Source organism: Alosa sapidissima, chromosome 5 (assembly GCF_018492685.1).
Source record: "Alosa sapidissima isolate fAloSap1 chromosome 5, fAloSap1.pri, whole genome shotgun sequence".
In the NCBI taxonomy this organism is placed as follows: domain Eukaryota; kingdom Metazoa; phylum Chordata; class Actinopteri; order Clupeiformes; family Clupeidae; genus Alosa; species Alosa sapidissima.
In genome coordinates, this window is record NC_055961.1 from 21,859,994 (window position 1) to 21,880,655 (window position 20,662).

Genomic DNA, 20,662 nt, shown 5'->3' on the forward strand with positions numbered 1-20,662 from the left:
TTCCAGAAAAGCAGAGAGTTCCTAAGCCAAAATCCATGTGTTGAGTTGAGTTGGAGATCTGATGAGAAGAGTGTCCATGTTGAGCCAGTGGTCGCTCTGTGTGTGAGTGAGTGTGTGTGTGACTGAGTGTGTGTGTGTGTGTCCGGAGTCGTCAGTGGCTGAGCAGTGTGGGCTCATTTCCTGCCGGGATGTGTCCATGAGTCTGCTACAGCCTCAGGAACACATGGCTCAGTCAGAGTCCTGCCAGGAGTTCCGCATTCCACACCACACACACGCACACATACCATCCCTATCCCCAACAACCCCATCCCCCTACGCATGTGCTCCCTCTCTCTCTCTCCCTCTCTCTTTCCCTCTCTCTCCCTCTCTCTCTCACACACACACACTCACGCATACACACTATAAACTAGCAACGTTCTGCTGCTCATCAACAGTCATGCATGGGCTGGAGCAGATACACACACACACTCACTCTGCCACACATGAAAGTCCACCATTTACTCTTCCATGCATTTACAAGAAAAACCACCAACCCCGTGCCACTCAGTATAGTCACAGTGTTGCTCATACTCTCTCACACACACGCGTACACACACGCACACACACGCACACACACGCACACACACACACACACACACACACACACACACACACACACACACACGCACACACGCACACACGCACACACGCACACACACACACACACAGCTCTAGGCACTTGGTGCTTGCCCAACTCCTTCTGCCCCGCTTCACTTGAGGCCCTGTGCGGTGACCTCACACGCCGGCTCCAGCTCTGGCGGGAATGTTTATCACACTGTTGGACTCCCAGTGTTTCCTCTCCGCGTTTTCACGTTTCCTGTTTTTTCACCTTTGCGTTTCTCACTTGCTTTTTTCAGTTTCCTCCAAACAGCTGGATCCCCTTTTAGAGCTGAGCAGCAGTGCTGCTGAATGAGATGTTTGTTGTTTTCTTATTTGACAAAGAAAACATTTAACTTGTATAGTATAAGTATATATACTCTTTTAATCCTGTGAGGGAAATTTGGTCTCTGCATTTATCCCAATCCGTGAATCAGTGAACACACAGTGAGGTGAAGCACACACTAATCCCGGCGCAGTGAGCTGCCTGCAACAACAGCGGCGCTCGGGGAGCAGTGAGGGGTTAGGTGCCTTGCTCAAGGGTACTTCAGCCGTGCCTACTGGTCGGGGTTCGAACCAGTGTTAATTTCGTCAGACGAGACGAGAGGAAATATGTTCGTCAACTACCTTTTTTTTTCATGACTAAGACGAGACAATGACGAGACGGCAGTAATGTCCTGAAACACTGACTAAGACTATCTTAAGATGCATTATTGTTGACGAAAAAAGACGAGACTAAAATGTTTTGCATGAAATAAAAACTAAGATAAAATCTCCCTTCATGTTCGTCTACAAAATGAGAAGACAGAATATCTAGCTGTTATGTTTTTTAAAATATTCTGAATGAGTTTATACGCAACAGCTTTCCTGGAGGCTAGTCGTGCTGCTGCTGCAACCCTGTGGCTGCAACACGAAACTACATGGAACAAGAACACGAGATTTCTGCCAGAGTTAGCAAGCTAACTACCTAAGCTTTATGCCACAATGCTACATACCCAGAAGTTGAAGCTTCTCTCATACAAATTAACATCCCCCAGAATGTCCATACGAAAATGTTCAGCATGTAATGTCAACTATTCATCTAGTTAGACTGATGATGCAAAGTTTGCTAGCAAGTAAGCTAATATGGAAAGTTCGCTAGCAAGTTAGCTATGGCTAAGATGGAGAGTCTGTTTGGGGAATGTGTTGTGTTTGGGCGCATATCGCCATCTAGCGAGGCGGAGTAAAACATTAATAGTTTGGCCTACAACAGTGTTTCTCACTCTTTCAGTTTCAGGACCACTTAAATAACCCTAGCTAAAAAAAACTATACTATACTTCAACAGTGGCCTATAATTAGTCTACACAATAGGCCTACTCACTGAACCACCTTGCTTATTGTCTTTGCACTTTGCTTATTGTGTCAGAGGATTCATACTGTATGATTTAAATTGGCATATCTTACATAGACAGTGTTGCAGAACTGTTTGGATTTACATACAAGTTATATTGCAAACAACTCATCTATATTATATTTTACCACGTCTGCTCGCGGACCACTTGGGATAGCTTGCAGACCACCAATGATCCCCGGACCACACTTTGAGAAACACTGGTCTACGAATATGACATTGGTCCAGTCAAATCTTTTACTGTCTATGGTCAAATCCCAGCCGAGCTATAACTGTAGCTCGACTTACCTGTGCATGTAAACATACTGACTGACAAAAAATCAGAATGAGTAATTATAACAGACGAGTAGCCCTGTGGACACACAATGTTGTTAATCAGAAATAATTTGTTATAAAAAAAGACTAAAATGTGTTGACTAAAACTGACTAAGACTAAGATACCTTTAGTTTTCTTTTGACTAAAACTAGACTAAAATGACGAGACTTTTAGTCGACTAAAACTTGACTAACAAAAATGATATTTGAATGACTAAATATGACAAAGACTAAAAAGGACATTTCGTCACAAGACTAAGACTAAGACTAAATTAAAAATAGGTGATAAAATTAACACTAGTTCGAACCGGCAACCTTCCGGTTACAAGTCCGAAGCACTAACCAGTAGGCCACGGCTGCCCCAGTAGTGCATTAATGGGGGAGAGCAAAGGGAATTTAATCTAAAGCGAACCTCTACAATCTAAGTTGATAGTCTAACATAAAGAAGCTGATTTTGATTTTACAAAAGCTAACGGGAATGACCTTTTTTTTTATATATGAGTGGGAGGGTCAGCCGTTGAGCTGCTGGCAGACGCAGCAGGGCAGATGAAAATCATTATGACCAGCTTACGGCATGGATGCTGCGCCCGAGACTCTCCGCCCCATCTGCCCCCAATGACCAAAAGCCCCAGCGAACCAACCAACAGAGCAGAGCGGTCCATTGAAGATACCGGTCCTCCTCCTTGGAGCGATGGAGAAGGAGGAGAAGGACACAATGCAATTTTATCCTTCCGACTATGTAGCTTTCCATGTCACTTTCAGTCTCCCTGTGATCCGATATCTCATCACAAGCCTCTACAGACTCAACAAGCCCATTCCAAGATCCCCGAGGTAAAAAAAAAAAAAAAATGTTTCTTGCCATTGAATGTGATAAGTGTCCAAAAAGGAGGGTTAACACACATCTAGACTCTAGGTGTGTTAACACACATCTAGGTGGTATGTGTATAATGGACGTGATAAAGACATAAACTGACAAAAAAAAAACCATTGGTCTAATAAAATCATTTTGCATAAAATCGTGCAAAATGTATGTAACGACTCTTTGTTCCTTGTTAAAAGTTGCCTTTGCTTGTGTCTGCCCTTGATACTTACACACAGGGAAAGGACTGACGGCAGAGACAACACTTTGCCACCAGATAAGACCTCAAAGACATAATTTGCTTGTAGACTAAACACTACAGTTTCAGTCACAATAAACACCCATCACCCTTTTGTACAACTATAATATGAGAGGAAACTCTGTGAATTCTGATTCTGATTTAGCATGTTGGTAACCCCCAAAAAAGCGAAGCAAAGAATTTTAACATTAGCCATGAATTTCCAGTGAAGAGCAGGGATGGGTTGCCAGATGGTTGGTTCGTCAGTATTTCTGCTTATCAGTTATGACCACGAGGCTTTTGTGTTAGCAGAGGTGGGGGACGTACCAGCAGCGCGCCAAGTACATGTGCTCCTTCACGAAGACCGAGCCGGACAGTAGGATGTACCAGCATGTGGAGATGTTATCCGGACTGTGGGAGGAAAACAAACACATGAGTGTCTACGCCCAGGACACTGAGAATCCAAATCGTCCACTGTAACACCCAGGACACCGAGTATCCAAATCGTTCACTGTATACAGGACGTTTGTAATGAGGTCTGAACAATCACATACTAGTTCCCCCTTTTCAAGAGTTGGATGGTTCACATTATTTTACTGTTACAGTTGCATACAGTTGGACAGGATGTCAGACTGTGGGAAAAGGTTCCGCTCTAGTTGGGAAATACGATATAGGCGTCATCAGTAGTTTCTCCACAACTTGATTGGGACTTTTGCCAACATTCTAAACTACTGTTCACAGCATTGCATCACACAGTATTGTCTTAAGAATGGTGTTTTGAAATATCAAAGGTCTGGTCTGGTCTGACAGTGTGCTTCAAAAACAAAATAATTAACTGAAATTATCGGGCCACAAAGTTGAAACATGGTTAAGGTGTACAAGTAAATTAAATATGGGGAATTTCACCATCATAGGTGATTTCCAATGTTGGCATGTCACCTTCTGTATTCAGAAGATTAGGGACATTTTATTTCTTGCATCATTGCAGACATTCAACTCTTTTTTTTTTTTTTTAGTTCAAAAAACATGTATATATTTATTTACATGTACATGTATTCATTTAGCAAACACTTTTCATCCAAAGTGACTTACATATGTCTATTCTATTACAAGGGACTACATTGGCCCCGGAGTTACTTGGGGTTAAGTGCTTTGCTCAAGGGCACAACGGTGGAAACCGGGTATTGAACCCACAACTACTGCATGCTAGTCCAGCTATTTAGTTAATAGAGGTCAATATTTATTATTACATGCACTGTTTCAGTTCTTCACAGTTCTTCAGAGTAGGACATTTTATCCTGGTATTCTCAATGGTGTTAAAGATTAACAGTAAAGAATTATTAACAATAAAGAATAAAATAACTGAAGGGGGTCATCTGGGGACTTCAAGGTGACTTGGCATGGAATGAATCATAAGGGGAGATGCACTCAGAACAGAGAAACCTCAGGATGTTTGTTTGATGCTCAGTTTGGGCCATCCTCACACTGATCTGATACCAGAGTGCAAGATGGGAGCTTGATGTAGGAAACACAACGTGGAATCACAAACACAACGGAGGATGGGTGGCCCGTCTAATATCTCCATTATAGGAGTAATAAAACCAGACACCCCACAGTGATGTAATTCAATACCATATATCTGTCACAGGGCGAAGGACCAAAGTGTTGTTAAAAATAAGATTAGATCCATCTTTGATATAGGACTGTGACTTAGGCTATAAAGGATTGGTCACGAGCAGAGCAGCTGTTTATGTCAGGAAGATGTATTTACTCACTAGAACAGGATGTGGTTGGCATCATAGCGCTCATATCTGGCTGAGGTGCACATGGACCTGAGAAGATAAAGCACGATGGTTCATGAGAGGACAGGAAGGGGAACAAACATGATGGTTTGTGGTTGAAAGTGAGTGTGTGTGTATGTGTGTGTGAGTAAGTAAGTGAGTGAGTGAGTGAGTGAGTGAGTGAGTGAGTGAGTGAGTGAGTGAGTGAGTGAGTGGAAGGATGGATAGAGAGAGAGATAGATAGATAGATAGATAGATAGATAGAGAGAGAGAGAGAGAGAGAGAGATGTGCTGTGCTGACAGTACTCTACCTTAGCTGGTGTTCTCTCAGGTGTGACAGCACATCCATGTGGTAAAGGTGGCAGTAGATGTTGTTCAGATCCTAGAGCAGAAGAGTGGTGACACAAGCGTTAGATTTGTATGTGAAAGAGGAAGAATGAAGGAGCATCTGCTCAGATCATTATGGTTTCCCCATTACACACAAATGCACAGAGACCAAAACATTGCAGACCCAGGCAAGGCATCTCAGCGTAGACTAAAAGACTATACAACACAGAGAGCTAGTAACAAGGAGGACAGGACGTGACAAGGGATAAGGACATAGCACTGAGGCTTATGTGGGATGTTTTGCCTTCAACCACTGTTAGTGTTTTTTCCTTGTTTAAAAAGCCCATGGCACTTCCACACACGAGTGGAATATTCAATGGCCAACAAATGGCCCTTCTTCACAAGCTGTAGCCTGTGTATATTTTTATAGTGATTAAGTTTATACTATTAAAGTAACATAACATGGACAGATATAGCCAATTTAATTGTTAATCAGATTTTTGTAAGATAATTAATTGTTAACTAAAATTTCATGATCATGACAGGCATAGCAACAATTATGTGCAAAAGCCAGCCAGAAACCACTTAAGTATTAAATTAATCAGCTCTATGACGATCAAGTTATCTTCTGTGAAACCACATCCCCATTAGAAATGCAGACAGGGCCGTTCTGAAGGACACATCTTTGCATCAGGCTCTATGCACCAGTCCAAATTTAGACATTTTGAAATAGTCAAATTCATGTTTCTGAGAGACTGTCAACAAAGCAAAAATAGTCATAAGGAATTTGACTCGGTCTAAATGTGGGTAGAAACAATGAAAGGGCTCGGCTATCTTAACTACTAAATTCCAACAAGCCGTCTCCTCTGACGTGAACCTTTGCCTACACACGGTTACGCCTGGCCCAGTGAGATCACCCCTTACACAACATTTCACCTCTGTGTTTACAATCCACCTAAGACATAAAAGGGCTTAAAATATTTCTATAGTCTTTAAAAGCGCTTCAGAGGGGATATCAGACCAAAGAAAATGGGTCAGGAGCAATTCTGGGGTTGTTGGTGTTGGTAATTTCCCATTAAAATGTTATTATTCTCCTCAGCACACACAGAGAGAGCACTTAAAATAGCCCATTATCACGCACAGCTGTTCAAACATGTAGCGCCGATGGGCTGCAGAATGCATGTGAAAAAATATGCATGGCCAGATGGAGCAATAGGGACAGAGGGCCTTTTGAGTCTGTGGGCAACTAGCATTAACAGGTGTAGGGCATGCTTGAGTGCCCCACACACACACACACACACACACACACACACAGTCAGTTAAAAAAAAAAAAAGTGTTTAGTCTGACCCCATGCACCACTGTGGAAACACAACCTTGTCTACCCCTACATTGCATTGCCTATATAAGCCCAGATAAAATACATAGTTTAAAACAAAAACAAAAAAAATCCTGGGCTTCATATAGACCACATTTGCCCAACTGGTGTCCATGACAAGAATTTCATTTCACACGATGGCTTCTTTTTTGGCAGTTCATCCGTTTTCAGATCTGAACTTGACTAGAAAAATCACGATAGAGGGATAAAGTGGTGGAGATTCCATTCCCAGAGAAACATGCACTGCGCTACTACTGCACTGCTGCCCCGACCCCCCAACACCCCGCTTCAACATGACGGGAGGAGCCGCAGGGCTGCGGAGGAGGAAGCCTGGAGGTGGGGAAACCAAACCAAACGGCAGCAGCTGAGTGTAGTGTAACTGTAACCCGATTCAAAGGCTGTCAAGGAAGAGCGGAGTTGAGTGGAGAAGAGGAGCGAAAGGGGGGAAAAAAAATGCCCTGTGCGAAGCCGCAGCGGACGGAAGTCTGGTGAAATCCTGAGAAACGATCATGGCAATGTCACGCAGGGATCCGCTCTAATCCCCCCATCCGCAGGGCTTCAGAGAGGGAGTGCAGACGCTTTGAACCCGGCAAGCTTGAGACGTGCAATCTGGTCTTCATGTCTCCATCCAAAAACTCCACAGGAAGATACAAAGCTGTGTTTTATGTTATGATTTTTACAACAAGCCTAGCACAATTACTTGTAATGTTACAATTTAACCTTCAATCAACAACTAGATTCAATCTACCTAACAACTAGGTCCAATCTGCTCAAAGGTGTAGATTTGATTTTAAAGAGCACAGGCCCACAAGAAATGTTTTCAGACTAGTCATATTTCCACAATATGAAACAAGTCAAAATATGTAGGCTTATCTACAAGCAAGGGGTGATAAAATAGAAAGGAGATAAAGATATGGTGTACTTCAAGGCACATCTGTTTACAGACTTTCTCAAATACATGGATCGTAACAACATGCCATTTATTCATTCTGAGGTCAATATTAAGAGTGTAGTGTTATTTAAAAGGACACCAACACAACATCAAAAAGTGACACTGCATCCCAGATGTCTAAGCTTCATTTTAGGGCCAATTTGTTACAGACACGCACAAAAAAAATCTCCAGGGGCATATAGAAACTAAACAAAAAGCTTTATTGACCACACGTGAGTCCAGCTCCCAATGTGGTCCTCAGCACCGAACCCTGCGGAGGCTACGCAAGGGTCAGTCAGAGCCCTGAGGCTGGGTTGCCGTGGAGATGGGGGGGGGGGGGGGAGCAGCACCATGTGCCGGGGCCGCTGGCTCAGTCCTTACAAAAAAGAAATACTATAATCGTAATGCCATCACATTTCTATAGCTCTATGATGATAGTGCATAATACTTGTGCAGAATATATAGTATTCCTATAGTAAAGTTATAGTACTTCTATAATATGTCGCAAAATACTATAATACTTCTATAGCAACTACTTCTAGGATGTTCTGCACACCTCTATAATATTCTTACCTTCTATAGTGTTCCTATTATACAGTTTTATAGGACTTCTTTTCAATCGAGTTGTAGTAGCGCAGTAATATAGAACGAAATGCGGTCTCGGAGTAAGTGGTAAACCTCCTCCACAACAAGAGCCCTATGACATTGTTTTGTGAGGAGAATGAAGCCATACAGCTCTTCTATTAGGAGGTTTACCACTTACTCAGAGTTAACTTACCCAGGTTTGTCACTAAACCACATACTTGGAATACCCCCCTGATCTCCAGCTACAGCAGAGACGCTCCAGTCCAAACCTCTAAAGGCAACCCCCCCCCCCCCCCCCCCAACCAAACACCTACCCTGCCAAACTCAACTCAGCCCCATTGATCAGTCTGGAGCAAAAGCCGATACAGGATGTCAAGTCAGCCATGCCAGTCTTTTCAATAAAGCGTCTGTCATTCAGACAAATCCAATGAGAGCACATTAACTCAGCTTCATGGAGTCGTCTCCACACAACTCACTGACACTTTCTTACACGCCAGGACGCCATGAGTCTCTCGTTAGCTTTTGGCCCAGGTTCGACTGCCGCAGTTTGTCTTTGTCTTTGTTCTTTTTTTCCTTTTGGATGTTCTTTTTGCCATTATTTATGTAAAATACATTAAATGTTAAATGTCCGGTATAAACAAACTTGCCAAGCTTTTTTTTTTTTTTAAAGCAAGATTTTGACTAATTGTTACTGGACCACATCAAACAAATCTAACATCAGATAGAAAGACAATAAAAAGACAAGGCAACCATCAAAGGCTACATACATACACAGAGAAGTGCATTCAAGTGTGAAACCACTGTAGCTCAGCGCTACGCTATTCATCTGAAACAATTAGCAGCCCACTTAGCTAAACCTCATTTAACTCACTATCCTTTTCACCCCCAACACTTCTGTGCCCACCGTCCTGAGGGCTTCTTGACCCCTGACCTGTGACCCTAGTGGTCCTCCACTGTGACCTGTCCTAACCTCACCGGAGTCTCTCTGCTCTGACTCTAGGAGCCAAAAATATGTCACACCTGCTTGCAGTTATACTGTCCCGCCAACCAACGATCTGCTGAGTGAGACGTGCAATCAAGACCGCAAGTCAGAGCTCAGAGGCCACGGAGTGTCCGTCTCTGTGGAGAACTAGCAGGCAGGTGCTGCTGCCCCCTACTGGAACCAAGTTCACAGAAAGTTACCATCCATTCATTCCGCTGGAAACAAAAGAATGAACTATTCAAATAAAAAGGTACATAAATCTGAATATTAATTAAGATAAATATTGGAAATGTCTTGGTAAGGTCTATTTTTCAATCTTGATTTGATATGACGGTAGAGCAATTTGCCACAGTGAAAATCCTGTCTAGTGTGAATGTCACAGATATGAAAATGTTACATACCTACATGCACCTATACAAACACACAATGAATGGTTTCCTAAATTGACATAAAGCATGGAAGCACAATATACATCTTACAGTTTAAATAAAATAGCCATAGCTCATAAAATAGTTAATACAATAGTCTCTGCAATGTCCCAAGATGATGACAACTAGGGCTACACAAGCCAGAGTGCTGAAGGCTATAACCACCGTTTTTCTGTCTGTCCCACGTTGTTGACAGACTTGACCCAGCAGCTCTGGATCGTTTTGAACATCCCGCTCCAATCCCACTGCTCAGAGGTGACTGGCAGACTGCTGGTGAGGAGCAGCGAGTCGAGTGAGATGGTGAGAATGACGACGCGGGCACAGGGGATGCCAGGGGCACAGAGCTGGGCACACAGGAGCAGAAACTCTGCCACGGCAGCTGCCCCCTTCACCACGTCTGCCAGACCGCAGCCAGACCAAATTGAACTACGCCACGGAAAAACGTCCAGCGCACACACACACACACACACACACAAATACAACGGAAAACAAGAATCCAACTGTTACCATGGCAATTCTGAGTGGAGGAAAAAGTTCTGTGTTACATAATCTTGGTTACTTCGTAGCCCTTACGTTACCCACTCCGCGAAACTTCGACTCCGTCAACACCCTGCCCCCACCCTCCCTCCCCCTCTCCACCCCCGCCCCCGCCCTGAGAGCGACCGAAGAAAACGGAAAAAGCTGGAGCAGCCGTGTGTAGGCGAAGAGAGAGAGCAGCAGCAGTGGTCATTATTACGTGTGCTCACTGTTCCAATTGACTAATTTTATCAAATACCACAGGTCTCAATCAGGATCTCTAGCCAGGGACTCATGACTTACAGCAGCATGACCCTCCTTTCCTTTCCTATCCTTGAGGCCAAGTGGTGAAAGAGACGTGTTCAGCAAAAGGTCCTTGTTAATAATAGACCGTATGATGCTAGATTCAAAACCGTCTTAGGACGGAGAACTGAGGCATTGCTAATTCAGTGGAAAGAAGATGAGAGAAGAGCCTGGCTACAAATTAGATTACTTTCTAACCAACATTAAGCATGGTTAGTCAGACTGAACCCACTCCCTACTAATAAACAGATCTGTCTTCAATGTGGCTAAAGCTGTTGAAATATCAAACAGATATGCAACGATAGCATTAAACTAAGATCAGAGAACTTGACTGGTGAAAGGAACTGATATGCTATCCCAGGGTAGTGCGAGGGGATAGTTGTCAGGGCCTTCCAGAAAATTAACGTCTGAACATATTTTTCATCTCCATGGTAAAATGCAACAAATGATTTGACCCGTCACTGGACATGACTAAATGTTCATGAATGTAACAATGTTACATGTGTATAACTAAATGTTCATGAGTAAAATGTACCTTGAGGTTATAATTACTTGCTTGCTTTCAGGAATGAAATCCTGTACAGTAGATGCAAATTCTGACAGGCCTACACGCTCTGGCTTGCCAACCCCCAAAAAAAGGGAGGGGGGGTGGAATTTCAGAGTGATGGGCGTGAGACACAGCGTCCAGAGGCTGATAGACTGGTTTCTTTGATTGCATCAGACACTAAAAAAGTAAAAAAGTAAAAAGTGTTTAGTGTCAGATTTGCAGGTTTTTACTGAATTAATAAATGGACACTTTTAAAAGACGCTGAGCCCTCACCGGCTAGGGGTGGAGGGGGTCGTTGGATGGCATGAAAGGATTTGGGAGACGTTTTCAATAGCCGGGGGAAGGGGGGGGGGGGGGAACAGTCAGATGGCAGGCAACACGCTCACACAGGGCGAGTGCAGACACACTCAGGGCCTGTGTCAGCTCAGCTGAGCATGGCTCTGGGCACACAGGCACACGGTCTTATCGGGCAGGCGTGGCCTGCTGTGGAAGAACACTACTTGGGAGCCACAGATGGACGCCGTCCACCAACTTGTCAGCTCTCTCCTCACATTACACTCGTTGAGGACAAGTTAAGGTCGCATCTGGAACAGACTGTGGACCTCTTAACATTATAATGTACTCGAAGCCTGATGGTCACCATGCTAAACATGCGAGCGCTTTAGTCTATGAGCCACAGGTCCAAAAATGGAGTTTTCATTTCCACTTGGGGGGGTATTAGTAATTATATCAGTATTTTCCAAAAGCTATGTATCTCTGGAGTATATTTTCCACCAAAGCAAATTATGGGATCTGCTATCTTTGTGATTTTTACAACCTTATCTCTCCTAGTATATATCCTATTCAAATGGATTGAATTTCAGAACAGTATTAACAAAATATCCTGACCTGAGCATGTCGAAGGATCTTCATCAAACCTGATAGACTCACCAAGAAGGCCAGATAGACCAACAAGATATTCAAGGTCATGGGGTCAAAGGTCAAGGTCATATGGAGTCATACATAAGTAAGAAGGTTTGATTTAGTCTCATCTTTTTCAACAATTTTTCTAGCAAACCTCTCTTATTTTGCTTCCTTATGCTATGTAGAAAAGTGCTATGTAGAAACATGCACGATAAATAAAGATTGTTGTTGTTTTCAATTTTGGAACATTCTTGATGGACTTCTCTTTTTTTAAATAATAGTCAGGGGAATTTAGCGAGGTGGAGCTAAGAAAGCATTTCCCAGGTCATGACCCCCGAGTATTTTGGTGCTCCCACAGTGAGATTCAGAGAAAGACACACATGACTATCCATCGCTCTCTCTTCTCTCGCTAAGGAAGCATTTCCCAGGTCATGACCCCAAGCTTGGAGCTCCCACAGCAAGACTGAAAATCTCTCTCTCTCTCTCTCTCTCTCTCTCTCTCTCTCTCATGGGGTCAGCACAATGGGCCTTACTGTGTGCCAGTGAGTGCCGTAGGCCGAGTCCAGACCTCACGTAGGAGGCAGATTCCAGACTCACAGTAGGCCTACCAACCAACACAATGCAGCACAGGCAACAGGGACAGGGGCCAATAAAGTGGGGTGCAGCCTTAGTGTTCACCAACAACATTTGATTTCAGATTCAGAGAGCCACGTCACGGATTGTTATGTAAACACGCTGCTGTGCTGGGAGTGTTTGAGTGCTTTGTTTTCTGAGAAAAGCAAATAGAAAACATTTGTAAATGTAAATATTGGCACAAGCACAGAAGATATACTATGTAGTGCTATACGAGTGTGGTATAATGTAAATATGGTCCAAAATATCTAAATATAAATAGCCTAAGTTTGTTTGTTTGTTTGTTTGTTTTAGTAAAACCTTTAGGTATGAACTGGCTGACTAGCTGCCAAGTATGAGTATCTGCTTACTGAGCCATGACATGAGTCATGAAACTGTATGACGTGCACTATATTGTCTATATTTATTCTTTCCATTCTCATCATGTGAGTGTATACAAAGGTTGCATACTTGCATCAAAAGTCCGTGCTGAAAATGGCACTGCGGCAAAAAAAAACCTTGAAGTTACGGTGGATTAGTTCTCTTCGTTCCGTGCAAACATGGATCATCCGGTAGTCACTCAATGCTCCCAGGGTGCGCAAACAGTCCTTCACACAGTAACTACAGAGATACCACCTCAGGGAAGGACACTTCATTCCCTGGGCGTGTACACGGCATTCCTGCTACGCACATTAAGTAGGTGTCAGGAGGACTGCAACCCTCCCTTCAAGTCAGGCTTCATTCTTTCTGATCTCAGACACGTCAAAACTGCGGTGGAGCTACAGAGTCAAGGGAAAATGCTTAAAAGGGAGCACATACATCAAGAACCATCTGAATTAGGGTTTTTTGAATAATCGAATAGGCTACATGAACATGATCAAGACATGCAATATTCAGGATTTTAAACAGTCACATATTTTATTTTTTATCAACTGAGCAAGTGAAGTCACACATGCACAACTTTTGGGTTCTACCTGACCATATAATTTCATGGCTTTCTACTGTCTAGTCACTAGTCTAGACTAGATTAGTCTAGTCATTAGACTCTAGTGTAATTGATAGCAAACTAACTAGGCATAGTCCATGCTTTAACTTCATTTATGAGATTAAAAATAATCAAGAACGCTGCATAAGGGAGCTTCCAACAAAAGAAAACAAGACTTCACAGCCAATCAACATTCATGTTGGGTAGTCACAACAGCAATTCACAACCAATCAACATTCATGTTGGGTAGTAACAACAGCAATTCACAACCAATCAACATTCATGTTGGGTAGTAACAACAGCGAGTCGCAAAATTGTCGGTCATGTTGGAGCTTGTATTTAATCAAGCAGATGTCCTCAAACCACATACCATAAACAACTGTACAAAAAAAAAAAAACAGCCTGAGCCTACATTATTTATCATTATATTGCACAAGATCCAGATTCAGGTCATACTTCTTGCCAACTAGATTCAGTTTCCAAGCTCAAACAGACTCTTCCCAGAGCTGTCAATACTAGCAACTCCAAATAAAGGCCTCTGAAGCCACACTACTGATGCTTCAGTCCTGCCTTGTTCCTTGAGTCTGCTTATCCCAGTCTATTGAATTAATTAGGCTAGACTTGCAGTCTACATCTAAGAAATCTTATTCTTTTGTTATGAACCCCCTTTTTACAAGCTGAGCACAAAAATGTCATTCATTTAGCATCATAGCATATAACAGCATTCCGAATGCACTGCTCATTAACAATAGTGTAATAAATATATTTTCCACCACAACTATCAAAGCTATTTTAATAAAATATACACAAGGCGTAAAACTTTTTTCTTTTTTTAACGAAAAGAACAGCCTCTGACTACACAAAATACAAATCAGATCAAAGTCACATTTATGACAGCTCAACCCATTTCCTTAAGCACACTAAAGACATTTGCCAAGACACTTACAAGTCATGATTGTTTAAAATAGAATAGTCACATTTTACTTGGCTTTGCATAACCAACAGAGTTGAATAGTGATCTGCTGTGCTACTCAAAACATATGCTGTGCAGCTGATTGAGTGGTCACATTTTACTTGCCTTTACACAACCAACAAAGTTGAATAGTGATACACAGGGCTACTCAAATCACATGCTGTGCTGTTATCAGATAAAGCTTGCTGTGTCAGAGCGTCCGTGTTCAAAATGTTAAGCTGGGCCCTAAAATAGAGTGGACGCCTGTCCTTTTCACAGGGTGGTGAACAGCAAATCAAGTGCCTGACAGTTTTATTTAATGTGGTGAAGTTGGGAGGAGAGATGTGCTGAAATCAGGCAGTAGTAGGTTAGTCGATGCGGGCTAAACGGTGAGTCAGCTATTTCTTGGGCCTGAAAAGTAGAGCATGCTGTACAGCAGACAGGCCGATCTAAACAGACGGACTTTGAGATGTGTCTGTTTTACAACAGAACTGAGGGCACTTTAGACTCCAAAAGAAACAACAGCTGTTATTCTCTCTCTATTTTGAAGCAGAATGTTACATTCACAGATATGGGTCTCTAAGCAGATTTGGAATTCACAAACACTACTACGACCTATGAGAATCACTGAGCAACTCGTATTAGGAAACCATCATGATGGACTGCGCTGGATGAATCATGTTACACACAACTAGGGATGAAATGGTATGGAAATTTAACCTCACGGTTATAGTGACCAAAATGATCACGGTTTTCGGTATTATAACGGTATTTTTACAAATATGTTCAGAAAGCACTGATAGGCCTACACAAGCTGAAATAGTCTCAAATAGTGTCCCGTTCACTTTTTCCTTGGTCATGTTTAATTGGCTATATGCTTATAGCTTAACTTACCCATGACTTGGAGCTTGCTATTTCTGTTATTCGTTAACATTTTTATCGCAGTTTACCATTACACTGGTAATCGTTACATCTCTACACACAACTAAACTGTACTATGCGCAACATCTACGAGAAAACTAAATCGACCTAACACCATTTTGTTTGTCATATTCATCTGTGCACCACAATCTACCAACTAAAGTGTGTCTTACAACTACCTTCTTGACCAAAGAGAAAACCCGTGCCATTCCAGCAGTGCTGACATGCACTGTGGTAGTGTGTACATGCTACATTCACTCAGCCTGCTAACACAGCACAGCTACTGCTTTCTTTAGTATATTTAAAGAGCTCTGGTCACAGCAAAGTCAGAGATGTAGGCTACACAATAAAATACTATCAGCAATTATTTTTTTGCTGAGTGAGTAGAAAGGGAGGGACATAAGTAAGAGTAGGCGGTCACATCCAATAATTTGACCACTTTCAGAACGGCTGCTCAATCAGGTCAATTAGCAGAGGCAGACATAGTAGGCCTACACAGCTTCATTACTTGAGTAAAAGTACAGATACCCTTTGCTAAATTTTACTCAAGTACAAGTAAAAGTACAACAGTCAGATGTCTACTTAAGTAAAAGTACTAAAGTACTTGTTTTTAAAAGTAGGCTACTTGAGTATCAAGAGTACAAGAGTGTTTTTCTAAATATTGCATTACTACTGCCACAGTGCTTACATTTATGTACTGAAACATCCTACATGGAGTTATGAAACAATTTAATGTTAATACCTTGGAGAATGTAAAAGGAATTGAAATTAAAATCAAGTCATTTTCATCTTTTTACCATGTTGCCAGGGATGGGCAGTATTACAAATACAAAATACTATTTTGTAATGGAAACACTTGAAGCGAAAACTATCATTAACTTGTTCAGAAAATTGAAATAGTCTGGTGAGGTAGGGCCACAGGTTGGCACATTCCCGGGATGGACCTGCTGCGTCTTCATCCATTGTTTCGTCCATGGTTTCGTCTCTTATCTAAATCTAACCATGGAGTTGACTTTGGCGGAAAGCTGAAGGTGATTGCTGATAGGCTGTCCCAATCAGTGGCGCCTGCACAATCCAAACACGTTTGAGAGGGAAACAACAAATTGAGGGTTTCCGAGATTTTTCTTTTTTCCTTTTTTTTAGAAGAAGTAACGGGTACTCACGGTTATGGATGTAGTGGAGTAAAGAGTATAATATTTGCCTCTCAAATGTACTTGAGTAAAGTCATGAGTAGGCTACTCCCCAAAAATGATACTTGAGTAAAGTACAGATCCCTCAAAACTGTACTCCAGTAAATGTACTCCGTTACTGTCCGGCTCTGTCAATTAGCCAGATCAATTAGTTAATCAGCCATATCAATCACATCCTCTACAAAGGCAATTTGATGATTTGGGTCAAAACAGCACCACGGTAACTGGTAATTATAGCTAAACACATGGTGTACCATAAATGACAGATATGATATTATGGACATTTTCAACATGCACATAGTATCTGCCCTACACATGTAACACATGTAACACAAGCAACAAAAGTCAAGATGATTTAATAAGATAATCAGGCAAAGTTTGGTTGTTTATTTCACTAACATCTATTTCCTTGATAACAAATTTTCAGCCAGGTATTGCCCATTTTGATAACTGAACATTGATTACACATGCTGGATGTAGGTATATATTTTTGATAATGAGCATAATATTTCTAAACATTTTTTGAAAGTGATGTTATTACAAACATGGTATAAGCGTAATAATCTAGGCTAATTTTGGCTGCTGTACCGTGTTGGCTGCTAATATCCAGTGATTTCACCAGCTGTGTACAGGCCTGGGGGAATGCACTTTCTCACACCCAAACAACAGGAAAGAATTCACTCCTACCCAGCTGCTTATATACTGAATGCTATAGTCGATAACCACAAAACATAACATTTGAAGTTAGCCAAAACAATGCCCTTTTCAGAGAGAGTGGCATTAACATATGACGGGCAGGTCACTCAGGACAAAGTTATCCCTTTCACCTGCGATAAGGTAAAGCCATCTCATCTCTTAGACAGCTGAAAGGCCTAAAGGGTCAGTGGACAAACTGCGCACTCTATTCTCCTTAGTCTGCATTTCACGCCTGTTCCCCAGACTAACCTACAGCGATAAATTGCTTTACTTTATCCGAACCTTGGGGATTTTATTAGCGCTACAAAGGGGGCTTTCAGAATGCAGGTCAGATGCTGGTCATGTTTACACACTAGGTCCACAAGTTCCTTCACATTCCTCAGATGATTTTATTTCACCTTTGAAAGAAGCCTGAAAGGCAGAAGCTCGAATATGTGGACTGGTATTTGAGGTCATTTGACGGGTGGTGATTGAGAGAGGTGCTCTAGGGATAGGCTACAACTTATCCGAGGGTTTCTGAGTTTAGAATTTCACAATTTTTTCCCCAGTGTGTACAAGTTTGAGAAACCAAAATCACACATAGACCTAAACAATATCTGAAATGCAAGATTTTTCTCTATACAGTTACAGCGTTATTTATAGAAGGCGACACCCTCCATCCACACGATAAACACATTTGAAATGCGCTAACAGTGTAACTGAAAAGCACGTAGCCCCAGTGAAGACAGGATAGACAGGGGTGCAGACATCAGCACTGACAGTCACTCACAGGTATGCAGTTACCTCTTTTCACTGATCAAAGACTGCAGGCATTCAAAGAGTCCCTAAGGTATTTCATCCCTAAAATTTTTCATCTATAATTCAGGTCAGTCAAGAAATCGGATCTCCAAAAGTCAAACAAAGTTCTAAGCTGCCAGCACTTCATAGCCTTTTCACTCTTATTTAAGTCTTCATTTAAAGAAATTAAGTGCAAGTTTACTGCTTTAAAACATTACAATGAGTCAAGAGTTCAAATCAAATGTCAATCATGGGAACAGTCCAACCTACTTAGGCCAAATGGTACAAAGATTACTTCTAGATTAGGCCACCTGATGTGGGGAGTAGATAAGACTACTGACAGGTAGGCCTAGTACTGACAGGCTGCCTACAATGGGTTTGTCAACTGTGGGTCATGTCATGTCAATGAAATTACAAATGAATTGTTATTACCAGAGGCCAAATGTGTAGTATAGCTTATATACCATGATTACATATTCTATTATATTGCCTGGATTTCATCTATGATTTCATCTACAGTAGGTCCTGAATTCTTGTAAGCATCCGCTGCACCTTCATACACTCTCCGTTTTTGCCCCTGTCAAACTATTTGCACAAGTTAGGCACATGTAAGAAGGTTTGGGTTCCAACCTAGCCTGTGAGTAGGGCAATGTTATGTGAAAGAAATTCTGTAATGTTAACTTTTCTAATGCCACCCCCGTGATTTGAATAAGTGCCCAGAATGGTTATGCTACTGTCTGGACATCACGTTAATTTGGAAACCTATTCCTTTTAGGCCATTTACAGAACTCTTAGGATAAACAGAGAACTCTAGTCATGATACCATGCGTGCAGGCATGCAAGTTACACTAAAATCAAATCCGTCCCACAAATGCACTCCTTATTATGAGTTAACGGATTTGAAACTAGCAAGCTGATAACCAAAGATGAGATAGGTAAGAAGAGTATACTCGTATACGTTAGCTGGCATGTTTGGCGCGTTTACTTTTTTATCTGTCATAAGTGACGCCCGCTCTGATATGACAGAAAGAGGGAGGGAGGAGAGAGAACGAAAAAGCAAAGTTGTGGTAAATATCTCCATGTCTGAGTCCGAAGTCGTACAATTCAGGCCACTTTAATTTAACTTAGTTATGAAGTCAATTTCACTTACCTCTGCTGTTCGTCGCGATGGAGGTCTCTTTAACGCCTGTTTGAGTGAAGAATCCATAATTGGAGTGTTTCACTAAGTCGTGCTCTCGTAAATGCGTCCCAAGTAGCTACGGGTTTTAAGAAATAAACTTATTTGTCACAATCCCACTTTGTGAGCTTTTCTTGACTCCGACCAGTGCCTCTTTACCTCGTCCGAGCATGGATAGGATTTTCAGGGAGGTACAGATTATTTTAACTTTAAATGTAATTTACGCACCGCGGCGACCACAAAACTGATGTCATGGTTTTACAAAGATCAGCGGCTTAAAATAGTAAGCCGACAGGTACAGTTGTAAGCGGAATTCATTTTTATCCTTCGTCGCCCTTTCTCGAAGAGCTAGCCATCTAACGTCTAGCCATCAACTAGACGGAAAGGAATGGAAGAGATTTCAGTCTCAGAGTCAACGCTGAGAGTTGACTAGCATAGTTGAGTTTTCCAGTCCCGCCGTTTAATCTAGGATGATCCACCAATCACGAAGTGTTCAACTGGCAACTTAGTCGCATTTGCTCCATTGATGTCAAGGCTAACATCTGTCCAGATGTTACAATTTCTATGTGTTGATTCGCGTGAAACACCACTTTTACTAGCAAAAAGCAACTCCCAGCCAACTCCTTTGGCTAATTCCTCAGAGCTAAATTAGCAGTCTTTTCCATAAATCTTGGCGACGACGAGACTGTCAGAGCTTGGTCCTCTAAAGCCCTATTAAGCCACACGGAAGTGTTTACGGTGTTGTTCGCAAACGTTGTGCAATATCAGCTTGTGGTTTCAATGCAATTATTTGAGGAAAATAGCTGAACCCTCAGCTCAGCTGAGAGTCCTTAGATTGTTAGCTTACTAGTTTACAAGACTGGCTAGTACAAATCCTCAAAACAACTTTCCATTCTCTAGCAAGAGAAGCACACTCCCACACCGTTTCGAAAACATCGCGAGAAGACGTTTCACTTTCAAACATCTCCAAGTGTTCTGGTTAAGTAATTTTCCTCTTCGTCACTTCTTTGACAGCTCCATCAGTTGTTTTGCTCTCCATTTTCAAAGACCGCGTTAATTGAAGTTAATTGGATCTAATTAAAAGCCCACTAATTCATGATCAAAGAGGGGTGTTGACCTCTGGTTGAGACGTGGTTATTTTCCGTGTAAGAAATAGCATGGTGGTTTATGATTATAATCGCATTTTAAAATATCCAAAATGACTGGTCGTCGACGTCAGCTAAAACCTTCAAGT

The 20,662-nt window shown here is 42.0% G+C and overlaps 1 protein-coding gene across 7 annotated transcripts in view; it reads right to left on the reverse strand.

Annotated features, from left to right (window-relative positions):
* The window catches only part of rapgef6 (Rap guanine nucleotide exchange factor (GEF) 6), a 90,112-nt gene extending 69,788 nt beyond the window's left edge, over positions 1 to 20,324 (reverse strand). For 5 of the 7 annotated variants that reach the window (XM_042093804.1, XM_042093805.1, XM_042093806.1 and 2 more), the window contains exons 1-4: positions 19,402 to 20,323; positions 5,532 to 5,602; positions 5,215 to 5,271; positions 3,767 to 3,850 (exon numbers count right to left, since the gene is read on the reverse strand). In XM_042093804.1, coding sequence (XP_041949738.1) covers positions 3,767 to 3,850; positions 5,215 to 5,271; positions 5,532 to 5,602; positions 19,402 to 19,458 — 269 coding nt within the window. In that variant the 5' untranslated portion in view covers positions 19,459 to 20,323. Of the gene's footprint in view, positions 1 to 3,766; positions 3,851 to 5,214; positions 5,272 to 5,531; positions 5,603 to 19,401 lie in introns of all 7 variants that reach the window. The other 2 variants (XM_042093808.1, XM_042093807.1) reach the window with 2 other exon arrangements.
* Positions 20,325 to 20,662: the final 338 nt, after the last annotated feature.